We start from the raw sequence: 26,165 nt of genomic DNA, 5'->3' as shown, positions 1-26,165 counted from the left end.
AAAATAGAAGGATTTGCTTGTTAATTTGCTCAACACACACACACACACACACACACACACACACACACACACACACACACACACACACACACACACACACACACACACACACACAGCTTTTACAATTTTAGTGCTTCCAGGTACAGATTAGTATTCTCCAAAGCCAGCTGCATAGAAATGAGACTGTCTAAGCAGGCAATTAGATCTGCTTCATGCAGGTTTGAGTTGCTGTTGTTGGTGTTTCCAGTCAACTATTTTCATCTTTGTCATAAAATATGCACAGAGCTATTGTTGTCCTCAGTGGATACTGTCTCTGTGTGTGCAGACAGGTGAGGTAATGACTTTTCCCTCTTTTTTTGGCTGAAGATTCCCCCGTGCCTCCTCACTCCATATGTCAGCACATTTAATGGACTCCAGAGTTACAAAGTTGCCAAATGGGAGGAGAAAAAAAAAAGTGACGGGAGCGGGGCTCCTGCCTGCAGGCTCCCATCAGTGTTTCAGGATTATGCTGCTTAATTTATTCCTAATTATTGGTGGACCATACAATGTTGTTAAGTTAATGTTGTCTAAATTGGGGAATAAGGTTAATGCTGTATTTCTGCACACATGATAATCAGCGCTGCCATTCCATTGGATGGATAGGAACAGGAATGTGGGGATCATCTCAGGGTGAATTGTCGTGGCATGAAATGAATGATCCCGCTCTATGAATGCACAGGTGGGGCTAATAACAGTACTGATGGATCTGTTCCATTCAGGTGTCATTAAGCTTATCAGTGAGGCAGCACCAGCAAAGGAGGAGCCCTTAATTATGTCATTTACTGCACCTGTGATTGTTGACTGTGGCAGCTAGGGAGGAACTGGCATGTTTTTCTGACAGCTTTACTAGCGCTCATCACAGTGCTGTGTCTAAAATTGCACCTTCAGTCTCTGTATTGAGTGCATAAGTGCATTCACACTGACAAATAAAAAAGTTGAGTTTGAATCGCTGAACATATAATTTGCGTTTTCGCCACCTTTGCTGTAAAGTGGAAGTAAAGGGACCACCAACTAGTAAATGCTACACTGTGTCTATTATTGGGATAATTACATGCCATGCTATTGTTGTATTCTATTTTGGTTCCACTTTAGTGGAAGCAGGCCGAAGAGGAGCTAACTAGATTCTTAGCAAGAAGCGTGCACCAGCTGAGGTTGTATGTTACACTGAGAAACATTCATCATCTCTTTTGATGCAATGTTTCACTCCAGTTTCTATTGTGGGTGTCTTTTGTACTGTTTTAGGAGCATGCTGTTTCATAAGGCGATTAGTGTCCTGTCAGAGCAGACACTGTGGACATTATGGAAGTTAAACATTTGTTTTTCACGTCATATCACATGTTGTAAAAATGTTGTTACTATTGGTGGAAATGAAGCGTTTTCAGTTGAAACTGATTGTTTCCATAGCAGCTACACTCGAGCGTAGTGCTCTTGTTCCTTTAGCTGTGACACCCTTACCCTCTTGACTGGTTTGTTTATGTGTCCAGATTGTCATTCTGGTGCCATTACTCTCTCCCTCAGCAAGCTCGAGCACTGTTCCATATTTATGGAGCTGTGGAGCACTGGACATAATATCTTTTTTGGGGGGTTTGTAGGAGGCACCTCTTTCTGCTGTGCATGCTGGGTTGTGGGTGAACATCCTGCTGTGAACATTTTGATGGGTCTGACTGCTGTTCATGGCAGCATTGAACACAGCGTCTTTGGCTCCATTTAGCAAAGACTGACAAATACCTGCTGTGTGAGATTGAGCCTTAATTCCTCAGGAGGTGTTTTTACTCTGTAAGCCAGGCTGGGACGTGTCGTTACATTTCAAGTGCAGTCCTGGAGAGACACGTTGAAGGAAATGGAGGATACAGATGAAACTTTGTGTAAGCAGCAGGCTCAGCCTGTGAGCTCTGTGATACCATGAAAAGCATTCAAAGGCATTATTTCTGTTGAAGTTCAACCTGCATGTGTGTGGAGGGTCTGCAAGCTTTCATTTAAAGTCCATTTGCCCTCCAAAAACACATGGTACATCACAGAGAGGCATGCTGTTGCCCTTTGCATTACTTGGAAGTACTACATTGTAGCTGACATTTCTTTCATGTTTTGCTCTGTGTGAAACTCAAAAGTTATACTTGTCAGCTCTACTTTATTCAGGTGTTGAGAGAGCACTTTAAATTTTGAATGGGATATCTTTGAAACACTGAGTCGGTTTCTACAAATAATAGAAATAATAAATTGAAGCTATTGTGTCTAGAATTGATTTTTCTCTGAACTGAGGCAGCTGAAAGAAATTAGCTAATGGATTGGAGCTAAATATTGACATTAGCATGCTAACATGCTGATGCTTAGCAGGTAAGCTGCTTACACATTCTCACACTTACCGCATATTGGGCCCATGGTCAGCAGTGTGATGTGGATGCAATAAGAAAGCAAGTCAAAAGTCAAGAGAGCTGCTATGCATTTAAAAGGGGATCAGATTGCTAAAGAATGTCACTGTTAAATTGCAATCTGTCCAGAATATGTTCGTTGTTCCTTGAAAGTGATGCATTTCCCTTTTTTGTAATAAAAGTAATTGCATAAGTGGACTATAGAACACTGTCCCATGGTTATAAATAATACTTTTAAGCTCCTGTTATTGATCCAGGGTGGATGTGATAGTTTCTCAGTATTGTATGATTTTTAATATCTAAGTCGCTATGACATTTTGCCTCAGTGCTCTTCAAGTCAGTTAATTCCCTTAACTGTGTTGAGAGTAGTGTCACTGGCCAATCAGTCTAAAGAGCATCCTCTCATGTTATTACTTGATCTGTGGCCCAAATTAGATCCATCACTCAGCTTCGGTCAGGAACTGTGTCCTGGGATTGACAGGATTTAGAACCATGGAACCAGTTGTTGTTTACTGCTTGTTGTTAGACTGGTTTTTATAGTCTCAGCCATAGATCCTCCATCCGCCACATTGCTGGATTACTTGAAACTGCTTTTTTTAGTTCATTCTTTGTCCATACATGCTGTTGTCAGTGGTTGGTATTTTGGTTCAAATGGTTCTATATTGCATCGACCATGTACTGCAGGTAATTTCATCCATGTCCAACTTTAGAGCAGACATTATTGCTGCCTGTGGTAGAGGAACATGCTATCCTAAGAGCGTGAGAAGGTAATCCAAGTCATTTTGAGAAAGCATTGACTTTTGGGGTTGAAATTAGTACAGTTTAGAATGTAGTGTAAGAATGTTTTGTTGTCACACATATAGAGAGTATGCCTGCATGATCCGTTTTTGACTGCAGTGTACTTATTTGTTCATATTGTGTGGTTAATGGAGTGTATTTTTGTTGGTAGAACTACCTCTTGAGTGCATGGATATTTTATTATAGAGCAGTGGCACACTGAATGAGGTTCCTGAGGACTTTGTTTCCTGCCAGCAAACATGTCTGTGGGGGGAAAGTGTGCAGTGAGTATTGCTTTATTATTAAATATCGTCGCGTGTAATGCCGCTGAAACAATGGTGTCAAAAAAAAAAAGGCTTCCCACTTGTGAAGTAAAGCACCGCCAACATCTGCGCTGTCAGATAGTCATGGCTGCCAATAATATTTACGCTACGCATTCATATCTCCGGCGCGTATTGTTCTAAAACCAACAATATGAATAGCTGATGAAGCTGCTGTCATGAAAAAGTCCCTTTCAGTTTGTCACATTGACATTGCTGCCAACTGTGTTTCCATTCCCTCCATTGTTTCAGAGGGATCGTCTCCACTTTAATCAAACACTGACTCTTGGTTAGGGATGTTTAAAGCTCTTGTCACAGAGCAACGTTAGCATGAATTTGATTTTGATTCCCATATATCCTGCTGAGGCAGCAAATCTGAGGCTGCTTTGATGGATTTTCCTCCCTCACTTTGTGATTCACAATCCGCTAACACTTGTAAGACAAGCTTCAATACATGCCCTCTAAATATAGCTAATGCCTTAACTCAAATGCATTATGGGCAGTTTATTTATTAAAGTGCTTGTACCTACTACATACACCAGCCTTCATCCTGAAGATCATACCAAAGCTTATAGTGACAGACACGTTCAGTTCCAGTCATTGATATGTATTACTGAATGGGATTATCTTCCCAAACAAAGCTGTGTCTTCTTCCATTTTTTAAACATTCATCTTGTGCCCTTCTTTCTGTGGAACAGCAAGACAACAGGAATCAGGGAAAACAATATTGTGCAAAAATAGGAGTCATGTTGGCATTGTCTAGCAACAGACATGCAGATATGTGTGTCTGTGGTGTCTACCTTTATATGTCATTAAGTTTTCATGTTTTCCATCTCATGCACTCATTCTTCATCCTTGCTTTTTTTTCAATGAGATTACAAAACCAAGGACATGTCAAATTAGAGGCTGTACCACCTGTTACACAACACAAAACTCTGTCAAATCACCACAGATGACAATTTAAAAACAATTCAAAACAATTCTGATTTAGAAAAAAAAAAAAAAATACAGTGTTCATCATCAGTTTGACTTTGGCACCCTGCTGTACAGTGCTGTAAAACATGCAACTTGATTGTAGTTTTTTCTAGAGCTGGAGATGGAGGGAGGGAAAAGATCTTTTGTTTATAAGACATACTGTGCATTATAATGCAGTCTCTCCCACCGTAAAGTCACTTACTCCACACAGCTTCGGGGCATGAGTAAGGAATAATAAGGGTGCTCCATCTGGTAATTATTGGGAAATTACTGGAAGCAGAAGACTCATTGGAATTCTGCAGCAACCTGTGGAGTTAAACTCACTCTTACAATTGGGTCGCTGTAATATTTTAGGACGCACAAGAATCTGTCATTACACTAACAAATTGAGTATACAGCAATATGACTTTTTTACAGTATAATTATAATGCCAATTGATTCTGGCTTATGTTGTATCAAAAAGCAAAGCAACAACTCAGCTTGTTGAAAATAAATGCCGATTTCTTTATAAAGGCAAAGACAAGAAATCTGTGAGGAATCTTTACGCAGCAATACCTTCTGACCTGTTCCCCAGGAGAACCACAAGTCAAGTCAATAAGGAGAATCCTTTTCTCATTTTTGGTGTAGAGCCGTGCATGTAACAGGTGGCATTTCACACTATGCTAACAACACACATAAAACAGCCTCCTGAATGGCAGTCCTTAAACCTTTAGCACAGTGAGAAAGGGTTCAGTCAAACCTGGAAGTGGCACAGTGAAATTATTTTGCATATCTGAGACATACTAGCTTTTTTTTAGGTTTTTCCACTACACAGCAAAGCCTGATTCAGTGGCCTCAATTTACAAGTTCACCAAAGTTCAACTCGGTTTGAAAGCAGTACAATTTTACAATTCTGATAGAATCGAGTCCCATAATTTGAATTCTGGTGTGCAAAACACCACCTCCTACTGGATTTTTTTTTTCATTATGAAAGGCTAAAATGTATTGAGCGTGTACAGAGTGAAGGGATCCTTCTCAAAGGCTGCATGTTTAAACAGCTCATAAACAACTTAGGGGTGAAGTACAGTTCACGCATACTGTACTGCCCCTTGGGGTTATTTTAGTAGAAGTAAAACCAGAGATCAGTGAGAAGGCTACATTTTGTGGTTAGGTCATATTCTACAAAGGAAGACATGGCGGGTCGCTCTTGCTGAACCTACTTCCCTGTAATCAAAACCAGTGTGTGCGGTTCAATTGCATTTTCCCATTAGCCTGCTTTTCCAATATTGATTGTAGGGAAACTCGTAGAGCGCTGACTCGGGGCTCACAAGCCAGCTGTAAGTTCATCTTTGTACCTGGCTGCAGTTTTCCTGAGGCTGATTTACGGACAGATTCCCGCCCCCTTTGGTCTTTTTTTTTTTTTTTTTTTTTGAGGTGTATTTTTGTGTGAATCCCAACAGCGGGTTCAACATTCTTGAACCCAGACGGGGACTCTGGGACGGAGGCAGACAGCGAGCCTCAGCTGGCCTTTTGCACCGACCCAAACCGCAGTCGCCGCCGGAGCCGAGGTATGAGAAATGGTAACGCCAACAGCGCGTGGGGCTCAGGGGGTAAGGAGGACTCATACACCTACAGACAGTTTATCCCGCCGCCTGATGGTATTAGTATCACCACGACGCATGACAAGTAACCTTTACAGTCCATGTAGCCGATGGATAGTTTTTGGTGTTGTGTGTGTGTGTGTGTGTGTGTGTGTGTGTGCTCATGACTTCTAAAGAAAACACATACAATTTGTACTTATGCTTTACATATAGGTGTGTAGTGGTTGTGAGCATGTTTGACTGATCTCACACATCTTGTTGAGTAACATCAAACAAGATGACAAGATCAGAGGTTTTAAGTCAAGTGCAGAATGTTCTGATATTAGGACAAAAAAAAATATCGGAAATAATATTTCACACAAATATTATTTCCTGTTTCTAAGGAGGATCCTTTGCAAATGCCATCAAAGTGAAGTGTGCAGCATGCTTTATCTGTCAGCATGCCATGTCCTTGCAGCTTTGATGTTCTGTAATGGGGTGTGGAAGAGAGAGGGGGAGGGGGGGGGGGAAATAAGAAAAAAAAAAAAAAAGAGAAGAGACAATGCCCTGAAAATAATAACTGCTGTCAGAAGGCGTTACAAGCCTTTACGGCGCCTCCAAGCCAATTATTCCCCCGTCATGTGCACAGGTGTCATAAACACGGCGAAGCCTCTAGAAGTGTAGCCAACACCTTCAATTAGAGCGAGGTTTAAGAATAGAATGAAGTGGCTGCGACGCTGCGCTAACTATGATGTTTAGATCCAGAGGAAAGGGATGATTCATGAGGCATGACAAAAGTATTCTTCTTCGGAAGGATGGCAAAAAAATATTTATGTAATATCTGCAGATAACGTGAGGAGAAATCCGAAATACAAACTTAGAGGAAGTCATCAAGGTGACATTATGCCCCAAATGCAGTTTCTGGGTAAGTTATTAAATAAACCAGCTTTATACTTAATATGAGAGGTCAGCTTTCTACTTTGGCTTTTGTTTAAAGAATTGCCGTGGGCAGCGTTTAAATGAGAAAGTTCTGCCAGAGTAATTTAAAAGTGACAATGTAATCTAGAGTTATTCTGCTAGTGAAAAAAATAGCCACTTTAAACAAAGCGTGAACGGTTTCTCTCAAGGTCACAGTGTGTGCGCACATGTACAGTACAGTATGCATGCCCCCTGTGGGTATGAGGTCACGTTTAACAGTTTGTTGTGTTTGAGTAAAAGAGATAAGGGAAGCGCTCCTGCTCAGTTCAGCCTCTGAAGTGTTTTTATTTAGGCCCGTGTCTTTTTTATTTTCTCCCCACACATCTCAGCGTGGATGTTAGTACCCTTCAAAAGGTATTTCAGAGCCACGGAGCCAGGCCTCATCTCAACCTCCCAAAGGCTCGCGGTTTTTGATCCAAAGGTCCCTTTTGTGGGCTCAAAGCCCATTTTTTCCCTTGTTTATATATTAACTCCCTGCCTCGGCCGTGTGTGTGTGTGTGTTTATATTTTTTGTGTGACTGTGTGTTTGTATGGAGGGGTTGAAAATAAAGCCACCGATTGACATATCTCTTTCATTTTGTTTTTCTTCCCTTCCCTTTGCATTTGTTCCCAGCAGCAGGCTCCCCACGGAGCCCTATCAATAAGACCACCCTGACTCTGATCAGTGTCATCAGCTGTGTGATTGGCCTGGTTTACTCATCTCACCTCTCCTGCAGCCTCTCGGTCCGGGTGACTTTACATGTGCCGGAGCACCTCATCGCTGACGGTAAGCCTTTTACACCAGCCTCAGATTGTTGAATGCAGCTTTTTTTTTTCCCAAATGTCTGTGGATGCTTCAAAGCCACCCGGGGGGGCTGAGCTGGCATTTTTCCACCACTCTCTGGGGAGTTGAGCGCACTATATCTCTCAGACCAAGTGCCTGAGCTTTGCAGTTGCCGCTGATTGCTTTGCTCTCTCAAAGACAAAGGTAAATGCCAGGTCGACCACCCCCTCCCCAGGTTTCCCATGTCACACCACACAACAGATGTGCCCTCAAAGCATCACAGCACATTGAGGCTAGGTCGCAGTGACCACCCGCAGCAAACCCTCCATCACTCTTCCCCTTGTACTTTCTGATATGTTGAACCACCTCGCTAATGAATTTCAATGTAGCACCTGCAGGAAAAAAAAAGCACCACAGGGGCCAAGCACCGGCTCCTGCTGGCTCATTGGCATTTTTCAGCTGTCACAGGAGTGAGCTGGCAGTCCAGATATATTATAGACTGTGACTAGGCTCACTCATCTATCATCTGGAGGTCTGATTTGATTCGGAGCGCTGCTGCTTTCCGGTGGTATACACTGGCCTGCCAGGAAGATATTAAAATTCCAGGGAGGCATTCAGGGAGGGAACTTGGAAAGGAGAGATGAAAGATGGCGAATTTGCCTGTTGAATTACAAAACTGGGATCGATTTAGAATGTTTCCATAAATGTCTCCACAATCTCATCAGACTTGATTTGATGTCATGGTGAATCAGATGAAAATCTGGATTCTAACACTGGGGGAAAAGCTATTAATGCCAACAGCTGCACACGTCCCCTCAGATACTGTGAAGAAAAGCACAGAAACGAGGAGTCACACCTTTCTCCTCGCCTATCACATCAGGGGAAGCAATCTCCTGGAGATGTTTGTGTGCTTATCTTGCTATTCAAGATACATAACAAAGGATAGGACAAACTTTATGACTGACTTGGAGATGGTTTTGAAACAGACTTGTGGCAGAGGTTTGTCATCCCACATTTTATTTGCTGGGAATTGCTTTACTTTGACCATCTGCGTCTTGTCTGAGCCGTCCAAATGCGATCTAAAACTCTGAGTCTCACGGTGGCCTCGTAGTGCATAATATGCTCATAACAAAATCAACAAGGGGGTTGTGCATCTCTAAACCTGCCCAAGTTCATAACACTGTCATGGTCTGCCTGCTGCCAGAACTGGAGGTCAGTCATAGTCATAACATTTGAAAGAAAAAAACCCTCAAACTTGCTTGTTAATGGCTCACTGTGTCTCGTGTACCTTAAAAGTTGGAAGTTGAATTTAGGAGTGTTGCCTTCATAGAAAAATAAATATAGATGATTTAACTCCTCCTCCCTCCACTGTGGCCACAATATCTTGTCACTTCCTCCTTTTTGATCCAACAATATACCTACTTTTCTTTTTTATCATTATTTTTCCCATTAAGCGAAGACCGCTTACCATTCGAGGGGCTTATTGTTTATTTGCTGCTGGTTAATCATAAGTTACAGGTATAGAACATTTTATTTTGCTATATTTTTATGTGATGTTGCTAGATGTTTGTGTAACAGCTCTATTCACTGATTGAAGAGCTGCACAGTGCTACATAAATTGGCTGTTAAGCCAGGCGGCCGCTCCACTGTGTGCGTTCTGAAAGTCCATTCAGGTATACGTGGCCCCCTCTTAGAGTCACACTTGAGATGATGATGAACATCTGAGTCAAGCTGGCTTGAGTTTATTTTGATAACTGTCTATATACATTGTTTTCCAGTCAGTTGTCAGTACATTCTTTACATAAAGCATATATAAATATTTGTGTTTCGAATTCATTTCATAGTGCAGAAACATAAATATTGCATGTCTACAGCTGCCAGACACATAAAATGTGCCATAAAAACTCAACCCCTGCTAGAGTGAAAGTTTTTTTTAAGCCATTTTATGACTCTCCACAGTAAACAAACAAGATGTGTCCAGCCATTTGCAGTGTGCGCTCTAGTTCTAAAGGAATCATCAATGGGGATGGCACTAACTAGGCCATACAGAGCCTGCCAAGAAGTCATTAAACATGCTTGGGTTAGCAAATGCCCAGTGCATCCCATGTTTGCAAATGGACAGGGCTTTGGTCAATGAGCGCTGCTGCTAATTTACTGAGATCACACAGCAGATAAAGCTCAGTATCAAGTGCTGTAGTGACACCTGCTATGTCAGGTGACCAGGGACTTGTGATGGCTGGCTGGTATTGTTGAGGTAGTCTTTTCTTTGTGTTGCTTGTATACCTTTTAGTACTGCTGTATTTTCCAAGTTCATAGAGTTGTATGAAATAACAGCGTTTTAGCTGTCAAACTTTGAACAATGAGAGAATTTAATGTTAAATAGAGGTTAAGAATTAAACACCCTAATACATCCCTGACTCACTGTCCTCCACAGTGTTCCTCTGGTGCAATTGGTGATTTATATACCGCACATACACACCAGTGTTAATTTTGGCAGCAATTTCTAATTTAGTTTTTATTTTAGTCTTGTGACTAAAATGTCATTTTATTTTAGTCACATATTAGTCATCAACATTTTTTACGTTTTAGTCTAGTTTTAGTCGACTAAATCTGCCGTGGATTTAGTCGACTAAAATTCTATGATATATATTTTTGATGAAATATGAATGAAATAATTAAGGTTTGAAGTGCAATAAAAACAGGCACAGCTTTAACTTGTGTTATTTGAAACAAACACCTCTTTATTTAATTGCTATTACCTAAGAACCAGTGAACAGTGAGCTGCTCTCCCTGAACACACTGTTCAGTCATGACTTTCTTCATGAATCCTCCATAACTACAGCAAAACACTTCAGTGACAACTTAGAAACAGGTCGCATGCTGTAAAACCATCAGCCGTGTCTTCATTTATAGATTTTGTCACGTGTATCTTTGAGCGGAAGTTAAGATGACTCGTCTGCAAACGTCGCTTCACGTTTGTTGTGTTTTTACCGCTGATAGTCGCTCCACACGGTTTGCAAACCGTCCTGTTCATCAAACGTGTCCGTGTGTCTGTTCTCCTGTGTTGTGTTACCATGCATGAGGACGCCTTCTTCCAGCATCGCGGGGCAACGTCCTTACGCAGACAGATCACTTCTGATTGGCTCTCTGCCGCCGTCTCCTGATTCGTCCCTCCCTTCCACAAACAAATTTTGCTCTGATTGGATCTCGTCTCCATCAATAATTTCGTCTCGTTTTTATTCGTTGACGAAAGTGTCAATACATTTCGTCTTCGTTTTTGGCACCGTGCGTTAGTTTTTATTTAGTTATCGTCTCATTTTTATCAGCAAGAAAAGGTCGTTAACGAAAACTATGACGAAAATGATTCGTCAACAAAATTAACACTGATACACACGCAGGTGGACTTACTTAAGTTTGGTTGGCTTGGTTTTCATTGAAATCCTTGGTTTTTCACTGTCCCCCTGGTTATTTTAGTATATTTATTTTTTGGTGGGATTATTTGGAAAGTAATGTTTCCTTGCGTTTTACTTCTGTGTTTCCCGCATGTGTGATTACCTCCCCTGCCCAAATGTGTCCACCTGTGTCTCATTACCCATGTGTATTTAAGGCCCCGTTTACACATAGCTGGGTATCTGTAAAAACAGAGACTTTTCCCTTCATTTGTACCTTTCATTTACACATAAACAGAGTTTTCGCCTCTGAATATGAAAACTCAGGCAAAAGTGGAGATTTTGGAAAACGCCGTATTTGCGTTTCAATGTGAACTGACAAAAAACTGAGAAAAACGAAGTTTGCGGCAGTCTGCACGTCAGTTCGGGCGACCTTTGTTTGTGTAGTACGGCTGCCAGAGCAGCTGTAGTCTAGTAATGGAAACATTCCTGGTAGCGTTTGCATATCTGTTGGTGTACGCACTTTTTATGTGTTTGCATTTGATACAGCTCCTCTTACTATGTAGAGGAGCAGAGACATGTTAGGTTTCCAGTTTCAGCAATTTTGGAACAACTTCTGACACAAGGAGCCAGACTGCGTCGATGAGGCTTCTGATCGGCTTGCACGGCTTTCTCCTTCTGCCTGCACTGCCACCCACAGGCCTGGCATAGTGGTGATTGCTCTTGGGAGCGTATTCATGCGGGTTAATGGAAACGGAAACATTTTTGAAAACGATGATGTGTGCACGATGTTATTTTGGAAAACGGAGGGAAGGAATTATTCATTTTTTAAAATACCCGGCTATGTGTAAACAGGGTCTGAGTCCTCCTGTGCTTCCCGCCTGTGTGATGACCTCCCCTGCCCTGATTGTGTCCACCTGTCTCTCATTACCCATGTGTATTTAAGTCTTGTGTTCCCCTTTGTCTTTGCCAGTTCATCTGTTCAGCTGCCTGTGTGTATTCTTTTTTCTCCAGCCCATGTTTCCCATATTGTTAGGTTTGTTCGTGTATTTACCTTTTGTTTGGCAATTTGTTTGTTTTATTTCATTCAACCAACCACAGAATGGCGCATACTAAAGTATGATATTAGGATAATGCCTCACTTAGATGCAAGTAGCTACTTACATTCTTAAATTCTCTATAACTGGCGCCCCACTTGTATGTATGTATGTATACATGTTGTGTGAAATTGTATCTTTGGCAGCAGAGAAATGGACAGAAACACTTTTCCCTACTGCATCTAAAGGAAGGACAAGTTAATTTTAAGTAAATTTCAAAGTTCAAAGACACCATCCATAACTAACATGTTCTGTAAAGACACATGTTATTTCTGAATCTTCACCACACATATTTATTTAAACACCATGAAAAATATTGCATGTTCAAAATTCAAAAAGCCGTTTCCCTCACTACTTGTGCATCTGTTGGCTGCAGGGCAACAAAGCAGCTGCCTCAGCTGGATGCCTGCGCTTACTGATAATAATAACAGCCAGCACAAATGTTAGTCATATTATTATTGGCATGACTTCATTTATATGTTTTCCCCAGTTTATTATATATTATATTTTTATCGTTCAGTTTTGTAGCTGTCAAGGTTCCTCAGGACTTCTTCACTACTACAAAAATAATTGCAATTCTTTCAAATGACATTTTAGTGGCAGAGAAGGTTGCTGGAGGGTTTAAATGTTTTTAGGATCAGCTTCATTGAAGCTGGAATGATTTATTTTTGTCAAAGTATTTTCTTAAGAAGGTTTTCTAGCAAGTTTTTCTTACCTCTGAAGTACCTCACATTCCATGTAAGTTCAGAGCAATGCTAAAGCATGCCACCTTGAATTTGGACAATTTTTATGAAAAGGTCTTTGCTCCTGTCATTCTTTAAAAAAAATTATTTTTCTAATACTAATTCAAGTGTTTTTTTCCCCTGCTCCGTCCATACTCCGTCCATACTCCGTCCATACTCCGTCCACCTGCTTTATTTTCATTCCCACATGTCTTCCCCTGCTACTTTCCATTACGCCCTTCTCTTTTAACACTGTCCATCCTTTGCCTCTTCCGTCCTCTCTTTCCCCTCATGTCTTTCTCTTTTCAGGATCAAGGTTTATTTTGCTGCAGGGGAGTCAGTTGGATGCCTCAGACTGGCTCAACCCTGCCCAGATCTTGCTGTACTACCAGCAGAATGCCAGCGGGCCCTGGGTCAGCGAGCTGTGCGGACGGCGCCTCCTGGATCCCTGTGAGCACCAGTGTGAGCCAGAGACAGGTGAGCTGAGGTCATTAATATCAGTCCTGTTCCCGTATTGAGAGCATTTCCGTTGAAAACATCACATATTTCAATATGACTGAAAAATATCAATATATGTTTAGACTTGTTCCCTCTAAAGCCTGAAATTTCAACCACATATTTGTTGTTTTGCAACACACGTTGACACTGAATGTTTCATTCTTGTTCAAGCAATATTTAAACAAATATCTGAAATTTTGATGTCACGTGTTGATGTTTTTATATTAGATACACAATCTAATCAGCAGTTTGTTTTTCCCTTAAAATTCTCTGGCTTGATAGAAACATTATGCTGCAGGCAAATATTCCTAGAAGAGTATGCCCTATTGTAAAACCCTGTTCATGCAAAGTTCTTCCAAACCTCCTTTTAATCACTCTCTGATGACTTCTGTCTGAATCCATCCCAGTTTCTTGCCAGCAGCCTCTTGAATTGTGTACAGGTGTGACCATGCCTATTCTCTGCGGGGGCTGCGGGGACAAAAAAAGGGAATGCTCAGAATGCTCGACCTGATTTTCCTCTCGGGAGCTGCAGAGCCGATCAATTACTTTGCATGACTCCACTGTCAACGGGAAGCCTGCATGCCTTATTTAGAACATCGAGTTTAGAGTGGATTGATATAGAGAGTGAAATCTTCAATAAAACATATTTAGAGTTAGCAAATAATAATCAGACAGACAGATTGGAAACGACTGAATTAGAATAATTTAGATTTTTAGATATTAGGATAACAACATGATGAGTTTATGATTTTTGGGGGACATTATATAAACTACAACAGTGGAAAATAGTGAGAAGCCCTTGGGCTCTACAGTGTTAAAAGAAGCTGTGTGATTGTCTCATAGTGCTGCACCACACATGTGCAATGGTGGCCAAAGCCAGTGCAGTCGGTTATTTTTCTCCTAATAATTGAAATAGTTCTCCTCATGATTAAATAAATTGATTAATATCAGCCAACACACACATCAACATGTTAATAGAGTGTGTATGGCCCCCAATTATTTTCCACCTCAAGCACTTCTTGTAACATACAAAAAAAAATCTAATTTCCACTCTGAAAAAAGCCGGACCATCATATTCAATTAAATTTCTGTGTAATGGCTGTAGCCCTCCACTCTTCCCTTCCTCTCACATATGAAATGTGCAGCTACTGTACATAATGTTTTATTCAAGACACAGACCACATTCAAATTCTAAATGATGAGAACATTGTACTGATAAAACAGAATTGTAGAACATTTTGTTGTTTAACAAGCTCTTTGTCGCTCTCTGCGCCCGCGAATACGTTTTGATCTTCCGAGCCTCCATACTCAGTATGAAGAAAGTCGGAGTCTGTAAAACAGAATAATATAATCCATCTTGTTGTTTGAACAATTTAGTTGGAAAAAGTCCTTATTTCTTCTACTGAAACTCATTCCATGGATTATTAGTAGGTGCCACCTGAGTGTGATTATTCTCAGTCAGATAACTGAAATGATCACATTTCTCTTTTTACTGCTTTGAGCAACAGTTCCAACGTGAGGCGCTAAATATGACGCGTCCTCTGTCCATGTGGAGGTGTTGACAGTAGACTTCTGCCTTTGCAACAAAAAACAGTCCTTACGTGTTCAAAAATAGTCCTGACATGGAGAGAAAAATGAAGCTGCAAAAAAAAAAAACCTCCCCTTTGTGGAACTTTATCAACAAAAGGAGACCTGTTATATTCTTCTCAAGGCTGATGATGAAAAGCAGGTGTGCAGCCAGCAGGGGGTGTGGCTTCTGATCCATACACTGGAAAAAAGACAAACCTTCCTCGTCTGTAGAAGCAGTCACCGGAGACCAAAACTCTTTTAGTACCAGGCTGTAAATTTGTTTACAACCCGTCAGTCCTCCTCAATCTCTATTTTAAAATGAGCAGAAATAAACGTGTTGACAACTTTAGTATCTAATGCACTTGTTTATTAATAAGACTTAATTAACATAATTAAGGGAGTGAGTCGCATGCTTATGCATCACCCTGACCACCTGTATTCTGCGTAACCAGGACACACAGACTCACTTCAGAAACCTACTTCACAGAAGCGTTACCCATCTTTAAAGTCTATGATAAAGACTAAGCCGGTGTTGTCATGTGGGTGGGCAACATTCAGTATATTCAGTGCATCTGTTTATATTCATTTAATTCATATTGATTTGTTTGGAAACAAGGAAAAAAAGTAGACCTAAAGCGGCGTTTTAATTTTACCTCACATTATAAGCAGAGGGAGAAATCTTACATTTAAAGCAGCAATAGTGTCTTTTTTGTTTTGCATTTATTATTCAGCAGCCTTGCTCTCCCCTGGGCTGTACAGAGTAAGTTCTGAGACCTTTAAATGAATAAAAAAAACGAAGAAGCTGGGTCAGTGTGCCTGTGCTTCTTGGAATCATTTCTGAGAGTCACCCACACACTTGTACCTCCACTTCCTCAAAATGATATATGGACCGGCAGCAAGGCTTCAGCAATTGTATTGTATTCATTGGTAATGAAACTGCTGTGCATATGTGTGATGATGTGTGGGTTTGTCAGCAGGACAGTGTGTGCACATGTGAGTGAGGGGAAGTGTGGGCTGCGAGAAGATTGCAGAGGTTGCTATAGATAGCTTAAATCCAATCCTCTTTTCTGCTGGAGGAGATACTGATTAAAACTGAGATGGGCTGCGACGATATCTGTGCTTCTCCTGCAACACATTAAAAGAGCCGGCGGATGCTTTAACGCGTGGCGCCTTCCCTCTCCCGCAAAGCTGTAAACCTGGAAGCTTTAGGTGCTGACGTTTACAGGCTGCTTTCACCACCTTCTTCGCCGCTCCATGTCTGCTCTGGAGGGTGTGTGGGACTTTTTATGGAATACAAAGGGACGGGTTGTGCCTCTGGAGACGCATGTTCACACATCACAACACGTTAGCTTGATTAATGTGACTGCATAATAGATCAGTGTGAAGATATCTGCCTCACGAGCTGAATGATGTCGCGCAAAAGTGACACAACAGTGAGGGAAGAAAATAAACTAAACATACTTCGATTGAAGTCTCTGCTGCCCACACGACACATCAAAAGTTCCAGGCTTTTAAAGGGCACTGTTTTTGAACTAATTCCAGTTCAGATAACAGTCTTTGAGCAGTCTTTTAAAACAAACAGGGGGGTGAAAATAAAGTGCAGAGCCTAGAATCTGGCTCTCAGCCTCTATATTGAACAATTATGTAATGTAACACCTTGAAATGGCAATTAAAGCAAGATGTGCTGCTCAGTGTTGTTCAGCACCTGTGCAACTAATTTATCAATTTTAGACCAAACCTTGGCAAAATTGACTTTCTGATGTCACAACTTTTTCAGTAGAGCTCCTGTGGCTGCATGTTGGGGGTGCTGCCAAGGGAAGTGTTGGAAAAGCAGCTATGTTAAGAGCATATGAAGAGGCAGAGAGGCATTTGAGTAAGTTAGTAAATGCCACTTTTTTTGTCCAGTCCAGGTACGAGTACTCACTCTTGAGTACTCACCAATACCGAGTACCAATACCGATATCACTAATACTTTAGATGTATATATGTATATCTCAATACATATTTAAATGAACACAATGCCAGATAATTTTAAACAAAGACCTTTTATTTCTGAAAAAAAGGCAGCACGGTCACCCTGCAGTACAATGTTTCAGTATTTATTTAAAGACACTAAAGTTCAAAATAAAACACAAACAACTCTAATTAAAAGTGCAAAACCAAAAAGGCTTGACTCTCCTGACTCCTGAGTTTTATTCAGAAGTGCAAAATGAAACTAAGCTGTAAGCGTTAAGCTTAACAGTCTATTCATCTGAAGGTGAAAGGCTAAGTGGCAGGTTCCTATTGATGAACAGAAGCATCTCTGCAAGAAGGCGGATTCAAACACACACTTTCTGAAGCTGCTATAGGTTAAGTACACACCTGTATGCTTAACTTTTGACACTTTTTAAAGCTACAATAAGCATTTTGATTTTTTTAGCTCAGTATTAATTCTCTAGGTTAGTTAAGTGATAAGACAAATAAACATTTTTATAGAACCCTGCCTGGACCTTCCCCCACTTTAACTCCATACATTACAGGCCAGTAGAATGAGTTTTCTCATACAGATACCTGGATTTTATATTGGAGGAAGACCTGTCTTTAAATTTAATGTTTCATGAATTACTCACCAAATTGAAATTGAAGATGAGTATTTATTAGATTCTGTCTCATTCAAGGAATGGATTACAAAAACAGCTGAAGCTGAAGGTTTTTATTTCACAACTGTAGACTGACCTCAGCCCATATGTCAGCCTGTTCTTGAGTTGTAAAATGACATTTCTGGTAAAATAAAGCTCAAGATGAATAGTTTAACACAACCACACAAATACTATAACTATATGGAACTACTAAAGGTACAACAAGGCAACTAACTCAAATAATGACACAGCTTTTGCTGTTATTATTCTTTATTTGACTATGGGCGTATACCGTAGTTTATCTCCACCATAACCGCATTTCACCTTTAATTGCCTAATTGTATGCTGTGTTACCAGCTTTGTCTGAATTATGGTGCAGGATGTTCCGATATCCATAACGTTGAGTGAACTCCAGATATCGCTGACAGTCTTCTCTGTGCAAATATCCCGCTGATTCGGGTTTTCCTTCAACAGTCTTTAGGCGTAGAGAGGAGGAGCGGGCGGATCATGTGTGTGTGTGTGTGTGTGTGTGAGTGAATGAGGGAGAGAGTTGAGCCGAGTTGAATGAACTGAATAAAAACAGGAAATCAATTTTTTAAGTGATTTAATATTTGATAAAAAAAATGATAAGGTGAACATTTATTAATTATGAAATTACAATTAATAAACACATATAAATTATGTATAAAGCCTTCAAAACTACCTGTATAATCTACTTACTACTGGTTAATAATGTAGGAGTGATGCTTCAGAGATGAAATTACATATTTACTGATGCCTCATAGCGTGCAGTTATTTTAGAGGCTTGTTCTTGTTCAGGTGATGCTTCAGGTAAAAACATTGTTTATTTAATATGAAGTTTGAAGAGAACATGTACATAAACTATGTTTATAAACAACTGTAATGCTGGGCTCATACTGTTCTTTATTTTTTAACAGTGGCCATCCCCAGAAGGATCATTAGTACGCTAACTACAGTATGTCCCTTCTATATATATAATTAGCCACATGATCATGAGCTGCTCACCAGGTTGCTGTAGATCCTCTGCTACTTCTCGCCAGCATTTAGCGTGGAGTTTTTCTCTGCTCTGTCATGCTCCCTGTCAAAAAGCCATAACTCTTTCCCCAGTTTCACTGCACAGAGGCAGCAGCATCCATCTTGCTCCTTATGTTCATACCAGAGAACACATCATAGGTGATGTCACAAGGCTCTGACAGGAAGTTGCAGAGCATCCCAGATTCGAAATCGCTGTTGTTTGATTATGTCGCACATCGCGGCTCGCTCGCTGTTCCCAGCATTCGTAATCGGGCACAGTCCTGGAAATCTGTCACTCACATCAACATCCTGTCAATAACAGGCTAAATGGTGTAGTTTGAGCCCACCAGATGACATAATGAGCTTATTTTAACGTCTTACTAACAGGTGATTTGTAGACCAGTTGTAATTTCTGTTAAATAGCTCAGAGATGTTGGAGCATGGAACATGATTATGATCAAATACACATCTTTCCTCAACTATTTTTCTGTGGAAACAAGCCAGTAGAATATACCTGGAAGGCGCATTTTAGGACTTTGTCTTAGCAGTCTCAGTTTTGATGTAGCAGTCTCTTCCATTGAAGAAACTACTTAGCATGCAGACTTGTGAGATATTTCTAAAGATCAGCAAGTAAATCGTGACTTATTATTGTCTTGATTCAAAAAAGTGATAAAACAAGGTAGAGTAGAAAAAGTAGTATAGGAGCTGTATCCTTAACATTTCCTTACAAAGTGTGGGTACTGTCCTTGAGTGTGGTTGTTTACTAAATCAGTGTTTGCTCTATATTACTTTGCCTTGAGTAGATTTCAGATTTTCTGGCCCTGCCTGAAAGCCCTGTTTAGATCCTGAGCATTACAGTACCTGTTCTCTGAAGAGCACACACAGACTCTCTTGAACAGCAAGCGCACTATTAAATATAGTCAGGCTTAAAAGCACAAACAGCCTGAGTCATTTTTCTTTTTATTCAACTACCCTGAGCAGAAATATGTGATTTCCTTAAGCCTGGCAGGTACTGACAGTTGACCTTTTTCATTATCAGCGGTGTATCAAAGCCCACGGCCTGTGCTCTTCATTTGCCTCCCATTGAGCACGAGCAGAGCATGTTGTACATTTTACCCCTGAATAACCCTCTAAACCAAAGGTGAAGCCCCATCAATCACACTGAGCAAAGTGAAGGCCGACATTTCTCCTGGGAGCTGACGGCAGAACAAAAAGCTGATGCTTTACTGTTCTTTGTTAACAGGCTTCACCTATCAAAACAATGGCAATATGTCTTCCATTAGAGAGCTATTGCTCAGGGTAGAGAATCTCTCTTTTTTTGTCAATCAGCTGTTAAAATATTGAACCAACCTGCATGGAATCCTGAGCCTGAGGTGTGGGAACACTTTAAGGGTCGTCTTCTGTCGGCAGTACAGATGAGCAGTGCTGCATGCGATCTTAATACAGCAGCAGTTGCCTTAGGCACAAGATCTAAATGGATTTGGGGCAATGGCAACCCCAGGCAGGCTTTACTTTTGTTAATAATGGCAGTGCCAAGTATCCATTCATTAGAGTAATCACTGATCTAATTGCTTCATATTAAGGCAGAGGACGATCTTCTATCAGATGGAAAAACACACATATGAACAGTCTACTGCAGTATGAAGTCTGGACTAAAACAAGTTTTTTTTTTTTTTGCAATTCATGGATTCATTTTAATACCAACAACAAACAGGAAAAGATAAAGAACTGCAACCCCTTTTTGGACGTTGGAGCATCCATCTTTGCCTTTCTCCTGCCAGCTGGTGCTAATCACGCACAGTACCACAACAAATAAGCTGGTTTGCTTCACTGATAATAACTAAAAATGACATTTTAATTCCTTATATCAGCTGCAAATGCAGGTTAACTTTCCCAGTCCAGTGTAAAAGATGCTGTTTTCAAACACAAAAGGAAGCTCTTTGCCATTTGCCTGCAAATGAGAAAACAAGCAGTGGCTCTGCATGTGACAGACCAGATGGACTGGTTTCAGAACCCACCACAGAATTTGCCATCTATTATTGTTTTTCCAGACTCTGTTTTCGGTTTGGTTTTCTGTATTTTCTCAGCACAGTTGTGGAGACATTTTTCACATGGACTTTTTTTATCGCTTCAATTTACAGCACCACCTTTAGGTCCTCTGTTTGTATTTAGCAAGTCTCTAAATATTGTCTAAAATTATCCCTGGCAGTATTTGCAATGGAAACTGTGACATTGTGATTCGTTCTTGTGTGATTTCTCATCATGACAACATACATTACATACTGCAGTATGAGATACACTTGTAAAACAAGATGCTGTATACATGTAAGCACAAAAAATACAAGTTGAAAAGGTGATTCTGTTGTTTTTTATTTGCCTAATGTTAGCCAGTAAACCTTTTTTACAGGTAACAAGCATCACGTTAACTTGCTTTGAACTTGCTACTGCAAGTATTGTACATATCGTTAGTACATTGTGTGTGTTTATCCGTTGTTAACATGTGCTTTCAATAGTATTAGATTTGTATGGGCACTCCCAGTCATACACCAAAAAACTTGCAGTCATACAGCACGGTTTTACTGTGATAACAGTGTTGTAGTGAGCCTGTGTGCTTTTCCCCACTGTGTCCTTATCAAAGTGTCAGAAAGCCATCCACTGGCATTAGGCACAGGGGAGCAACGTTGCTTTCATTAGCTGCCATTGGCTATTAATTGGTATTTTTAGAGCAGCTGCATTGTACGCATGTAAAAAATGATGAAACATGCTCCTGCTGAAAAACGTTGAGGGCTCTTTTCTGTGAAATTTTAACAAAATATGGCTCAAATAGCTTGGGAAAAAAAAGACGACTACATCATTAAAAATGAGAGATGATTAAGAGTGCTGTAACTGCCTCAAGAGCATCATCTATGAAATGGCTTGATTGAGTAAAAGAGGAGTGCAGCAAAGGGAGTTTTCAGATGGACTTAAAAAAAAAAAAACAGAAAAGAATAAAGCTTGACTATAATTCCGTTTGAATAACTACCTCTCTGTTTGCAGGAGAATGCCTTTGCTTAGATGGCTACATGAAGGATCCCGTCTACAAGCACCTCTGCATCCGCAGTGAGTGGGGGCCCAATCAGGGGTGAGTTATGATAATCGCCTCATGATAGCACGCGGTTGCTCATTATCACGGCAGAAGTGAAACAGCAGAGCAACAAAAGGAATCCTCTTACAGATCAAACCAACTCATTCATTTGCTTGGCAGGATCAAAAAGGACTGTGATGTTGGCCATTAATAAAGAAAAAAAGAACTTATTAGCAGGCAATTAGTGCACATAAATTATTATAGTACAACTGTGTACCTCACTTTGCAAATTTGAATAAATTATACCTTGCAGTCAAACTTAGCAACAAGAAAATTGCACCTCCTCATGTGTCATACACTCATACACCTGTTTACTAGTGCTGGGGTATCATTGGGTTAATAAGATAAGGGCTACATATTGGATGGTTCCTACATATAGCTGCTGTTGTCTGTAGGGGTATAGGATGAGACAGACTCCCTTGATCTCGGCTTCTTGATGTATTTGTAACAAGTCATCTCAAAGCACTTTACATATTAACATTTAGTGTCTTAGAGGGTAAAGTACCTCAGGTGGAGAACGATTTGACTGTCCTGGAAAAACACGATGGGTGCTTCCAATCTAAAATACTCTCACTTTCAGCTCCGCCATTAAATCATTTTTTAGGCCAGTGGTGAATTTGTTAATTTGTGGGTGCCTTATCTCGCCGTTTCCATCTGCCCATCTCTTTGGACGCAAGGTCATTTCTTCATTAATGAGTCCAAGTGATGACTTGATATCTTTTGGCTTTAAAAAATGCTGTTTCAGACCCTCTTCCCTGGAAGTCATATAAACGCTTAATTGGGTTCACATCTGCTTGTCTTAAAAGTCCTTGACATTTGGCTAACATCGCTGCCACGGTGCCAAACGCAGAGTGACCACAAGTCACATCACAGAAGACAAGAGTTGACCTACAGGGCAGTTTCCTCACAAATACTGGAAACAATGGTGTGCTGTGGTGTTTGTAATCTCTACTACTACTGCATTATGACTCCATTATTAGGGCCTGAGCACCGAGTTTACTTTTAGATCCTCTTTAATTTTAATGTGATAAAGTAGGAGCAGTAAAACTGTATCTCATGATTACCTTTTTTTATGGTAAGTGACTTGTTTAGTGTTACAAACCTGCTATAATTCCAACACTTGAACCCCACAATGGGCTGGCAGGGAAATGCAAGACCAATGTTTCAGTTAAAACATGCTTAAATAAACAAACAAGGTGCTGTCCAAATCAAAAAGAAAATCATCATTTCATCAGTATTTGGCTGGTCCACAGGTCCTATTTAATAATAATAATAAAAAAAAAAAATCAGTCCAATTAACTGTTTTTTTTTTCCTTTATAACTTCTCATATTGTAAAGAATGAGTTTCCACCATTCTTAGCCATGATGCTGTTTCCATTGAGGTGCAGGACTTTATATTTCAGACAGCTGACCTTTGTGAAACGAGCCCACAGTGACTAAAAACAACAGTGAAAAATGCTGGTTGGTGTTCAGAGGGTTAAAGCAGCCTTATGATGGTCTTGATTTATTACATTTGGAAGGAGTCACACACTCTGTAATTCATATTCATTTAATTTACATAGTTTATTATGTACATTTTAATGTACGTCAGATGACATTAATGAGACACGTCTTTAGTTTTTGATAACAAATTGCCATGTATGCATCTATGCAGCTGTTTGCTCTTCCTCAAGTAATGTAATTAACAGCGTCCTGTGGAGTTTTCTTGTAAACAAATCTTAACTTCCCAGTTTTTTAATACCAAAACATATTACCCGCTTTTAAATATTTGCTCCATATGTGGCTGAAAACTCCACAGGGTACCTTTTAAGAATAAATAAATACATGACTGCCTTCTTTATGAGCTGTGGACTGGCACTGTGTTCTTCTTCTCTTTAAAATGTTTTTACCACATAGTCAGAGATGATGTGATTAAGGCAACAACACTGCCTACGTGCTAATTCCACAGACAGTCCGTCTGACCATGTCCTTACCCTGGCGCATGCTCAATCTATGGGTTTTCAAATTTGAGTTTTCCCTTCAGCTCACCCAACTGTGCACCTCTGTGTCTCACTCCCCTGCTGCTCCCACTGTGTCCCTGTCATTGTGTAACAGAGTGGGCACCCCGAGGTGACTTAAATGTTTAATGACCGCAGCCTGTGGCATGGAAGCCGCTTCCCTCTTCCTCGATGTTCTTTTTGCTTACAGTAGAGTAGGAGTTTGCTCAGAATGACATCGGGCTGCTGTCACTTCTCCTCCGTACACTCTCACTTTGCAGACTGTTTAGTCCCCGGGCTGCCACTCCCCATTAATCTCCATCATTCTCCCTCTCTCTCTCTCTCACTTCTGCCTCTTGGCATCTGTCTCGTCCCCTCAATGTGCCGCTCTCACTCTTTGTCCCTCTTTTCCGCCGTCTGCTCCCTCCATCACCTTCTACATTCCCCTCGCCTTTCGCTCCCATCCTGTCATCCTCTCTTATCCCCTCCCCTGGTAAATAGATATGAGCCAAAGTCACATTGCGCGTCAGCTGTTGGAGAACACATTTTTCAATCAGCATGTTTACACACAGTACACATTGTAATGCTGCTTGTGATTTGTGGGGCTCTGGAAGGCGGGAATGACTCAGAAGTTTGACACCGAAACACGCCTTGTGATTTTAGGGGTTTAGATTAGGAGGATGGGTACACTGAAAAATTTAACACTCCTCTGGCTTTGATTTTAACACACAGTTTTATTCTCTCTCCTCTTTTTTTTATCTGTTCCTCTGATCTATTCTTTTTTCATGCTAGTCCCTGGCCTTACACCATCTTCCAGCGCGGTTTTGATCTTGTGATGGGAGAACAACCCTCTGATCGCATTTTCAGGTAAGGAGAACTTCACAAAACTTTGTTTTATCCCACTGCATTTTCCATGCTGCTGCAGTCAAATAACTTGTTAGAATTCAGCTTTGATTATGTGCAGAATGCCTTCTGTAGCTGAGAATATCAGTTTGAAAAGGTGCTCTCTAACAGAGGTCAGAAAGCGGCGCTGCCTCATTTTCCATCAGCATCTCATTTTCATTCATCATCATTTTTTTCAAGCAATCATAAATCTGCATGTTTGGGAAACTGACTGAAAAAGATCATTTTAGACAAAAAAAAAAAACATGTGTTAATGCCTAACGTGTCCACAATGCTTAACCCACATCCAGAAGAGATAGCTCGACCCTGTACACTAGTTAGGTGAGTGCAAATCAACAGCCTACGACACTTCTAACGGCAGAGCCGAACACACACAGTCCACACAAAGGTAAACAACCGGGCGCCAAGAATCAGAGAGACAAGTTAGCTACATGCTGGTAAACATAGCTTATCATCAGGTTTCTAAAGAGCCAGATTCTTTGCACAGCAGTTGGTGCAGACCTAAAGAGAGAGTGAATATTGGCCTTTTGTCAGATCCTCAGCGCTGCACTACAGCTTGTTTGCCTGCCCACTGGCAGCCAAATCAGTGTTGCTGTAAGTGTTTAAATAGAAATCAAAACACATAATATGTTTTTTATATTTAAAGTAATCCAGAGCAGATTTAAGTGACAATAAAATATCCCATAGATCTTCAGAAGAAAGGAAACTAATTTCCCCCGTTTACCTTCACAACAACATATAGCAGGGCATTAGTGTGTGATGGAGGTTCCCAGCTGTGTTTACAACTACGTTCCTTTCCAAGAAGGGGTAGATCTAACAGAGGATGTGCCACTGCTGTCATTACAAGTCTGACTCCTTCCATGACAGTACAGCGGCAAAAACAACAAAAGAGAGTTGCGAAACAAAAGAAACCTATACAGTTCATGCGCACACACTCTTGTGGTTGTTAGCACTGTCTATATGTCTGGAACAGACAGGAGGTTGGTATCACACAAATATCTCCAGGAACAGCTTTGATACATTGCATCTCCTGCTAGCTTGTTTTCTCTACACTAGGCTCCTTTTTTTCCTAGTGTACAGCCGTCCAGTTTAAAATCTGGTTGTCCTCAGATTGCACCCACCCAGCTATCCATCCTAATTTAAACGTTTCAGTCCCTAGCTTTGAACTTCACCCAACAACCCCGTCCGCTCCAGACACTGGAAAAGACCTTGAACTTCAGCGAGCACCCTGTGAGCTGTGCAGCCATCATCGTGTTTGCTTAAGCAGACACTGCATTACCATTAGACACAGAAGTAAATGAGGCTAATAAAATCGCAGTGTAATAGAGAGCGTAATGAAACAAAGCATACGCAAGGATACACACAGACTCCTTTGGTGTTGTAGGAGATAAATGCTGAGAGTCAGCATTCAAACAGGAGTATCTCTGAGGAATGCAAACATGTTTTCCACTCAA

At 40.7% G+C, this 26,165-nt stretch overlaps 1 protein-coding gene across 1 annotated transcript in view; it reads left to right on the top strand.

Annotated features, from left to right (window-relative positions):
• Window positions 1-26,165, top strand: part of astn1 (astrotactin 1) — a 305,771-nt gene that overhangs the window by 82,753 nt on the left and 196,853 nt on the right. Inside the window, exons 6-10 of the mRNA XM_028427538.1 lie at window positions 5,920-6,069; window positions 7,634-7,783; window positions 13,298-13,465; window positions 21,745-21,829; window positions 24,601-24,675. Of these exons, the coding sequence (XP_028283339.1) occupies window positions 5,920-6,069; window positions 7,634-7,783; window positions 13,298-13,465; window positions 21,745-21,829; window positions 24,601-24,675 (628 nt within the window). The remainder of the gene's footprint in view (window positions 1-5,919; window positions 6,070-7,633; window positions 7,784-13,297; window positions 13,466-21,744; window positions 21,830-24,600; window positions 24,676-26,165) is intronic.

Source organism: Parambassis ranga, chromosome 17 (assembly GCF_900634625.1).
Source record: "Parambassis ranga chromosome 17, fParRan2.1, whole genome shotgun sequence".
Classification (NCBI taxonomy): domain Eukaryota; kingdom Metazoa; phylum Chordata; class Actinopteri; family Ambassidae; genus Parambassis; species Parambassis ranga.
This window is presented reverse-complemented; position numbering and strand designations above follow the sequence as displayed.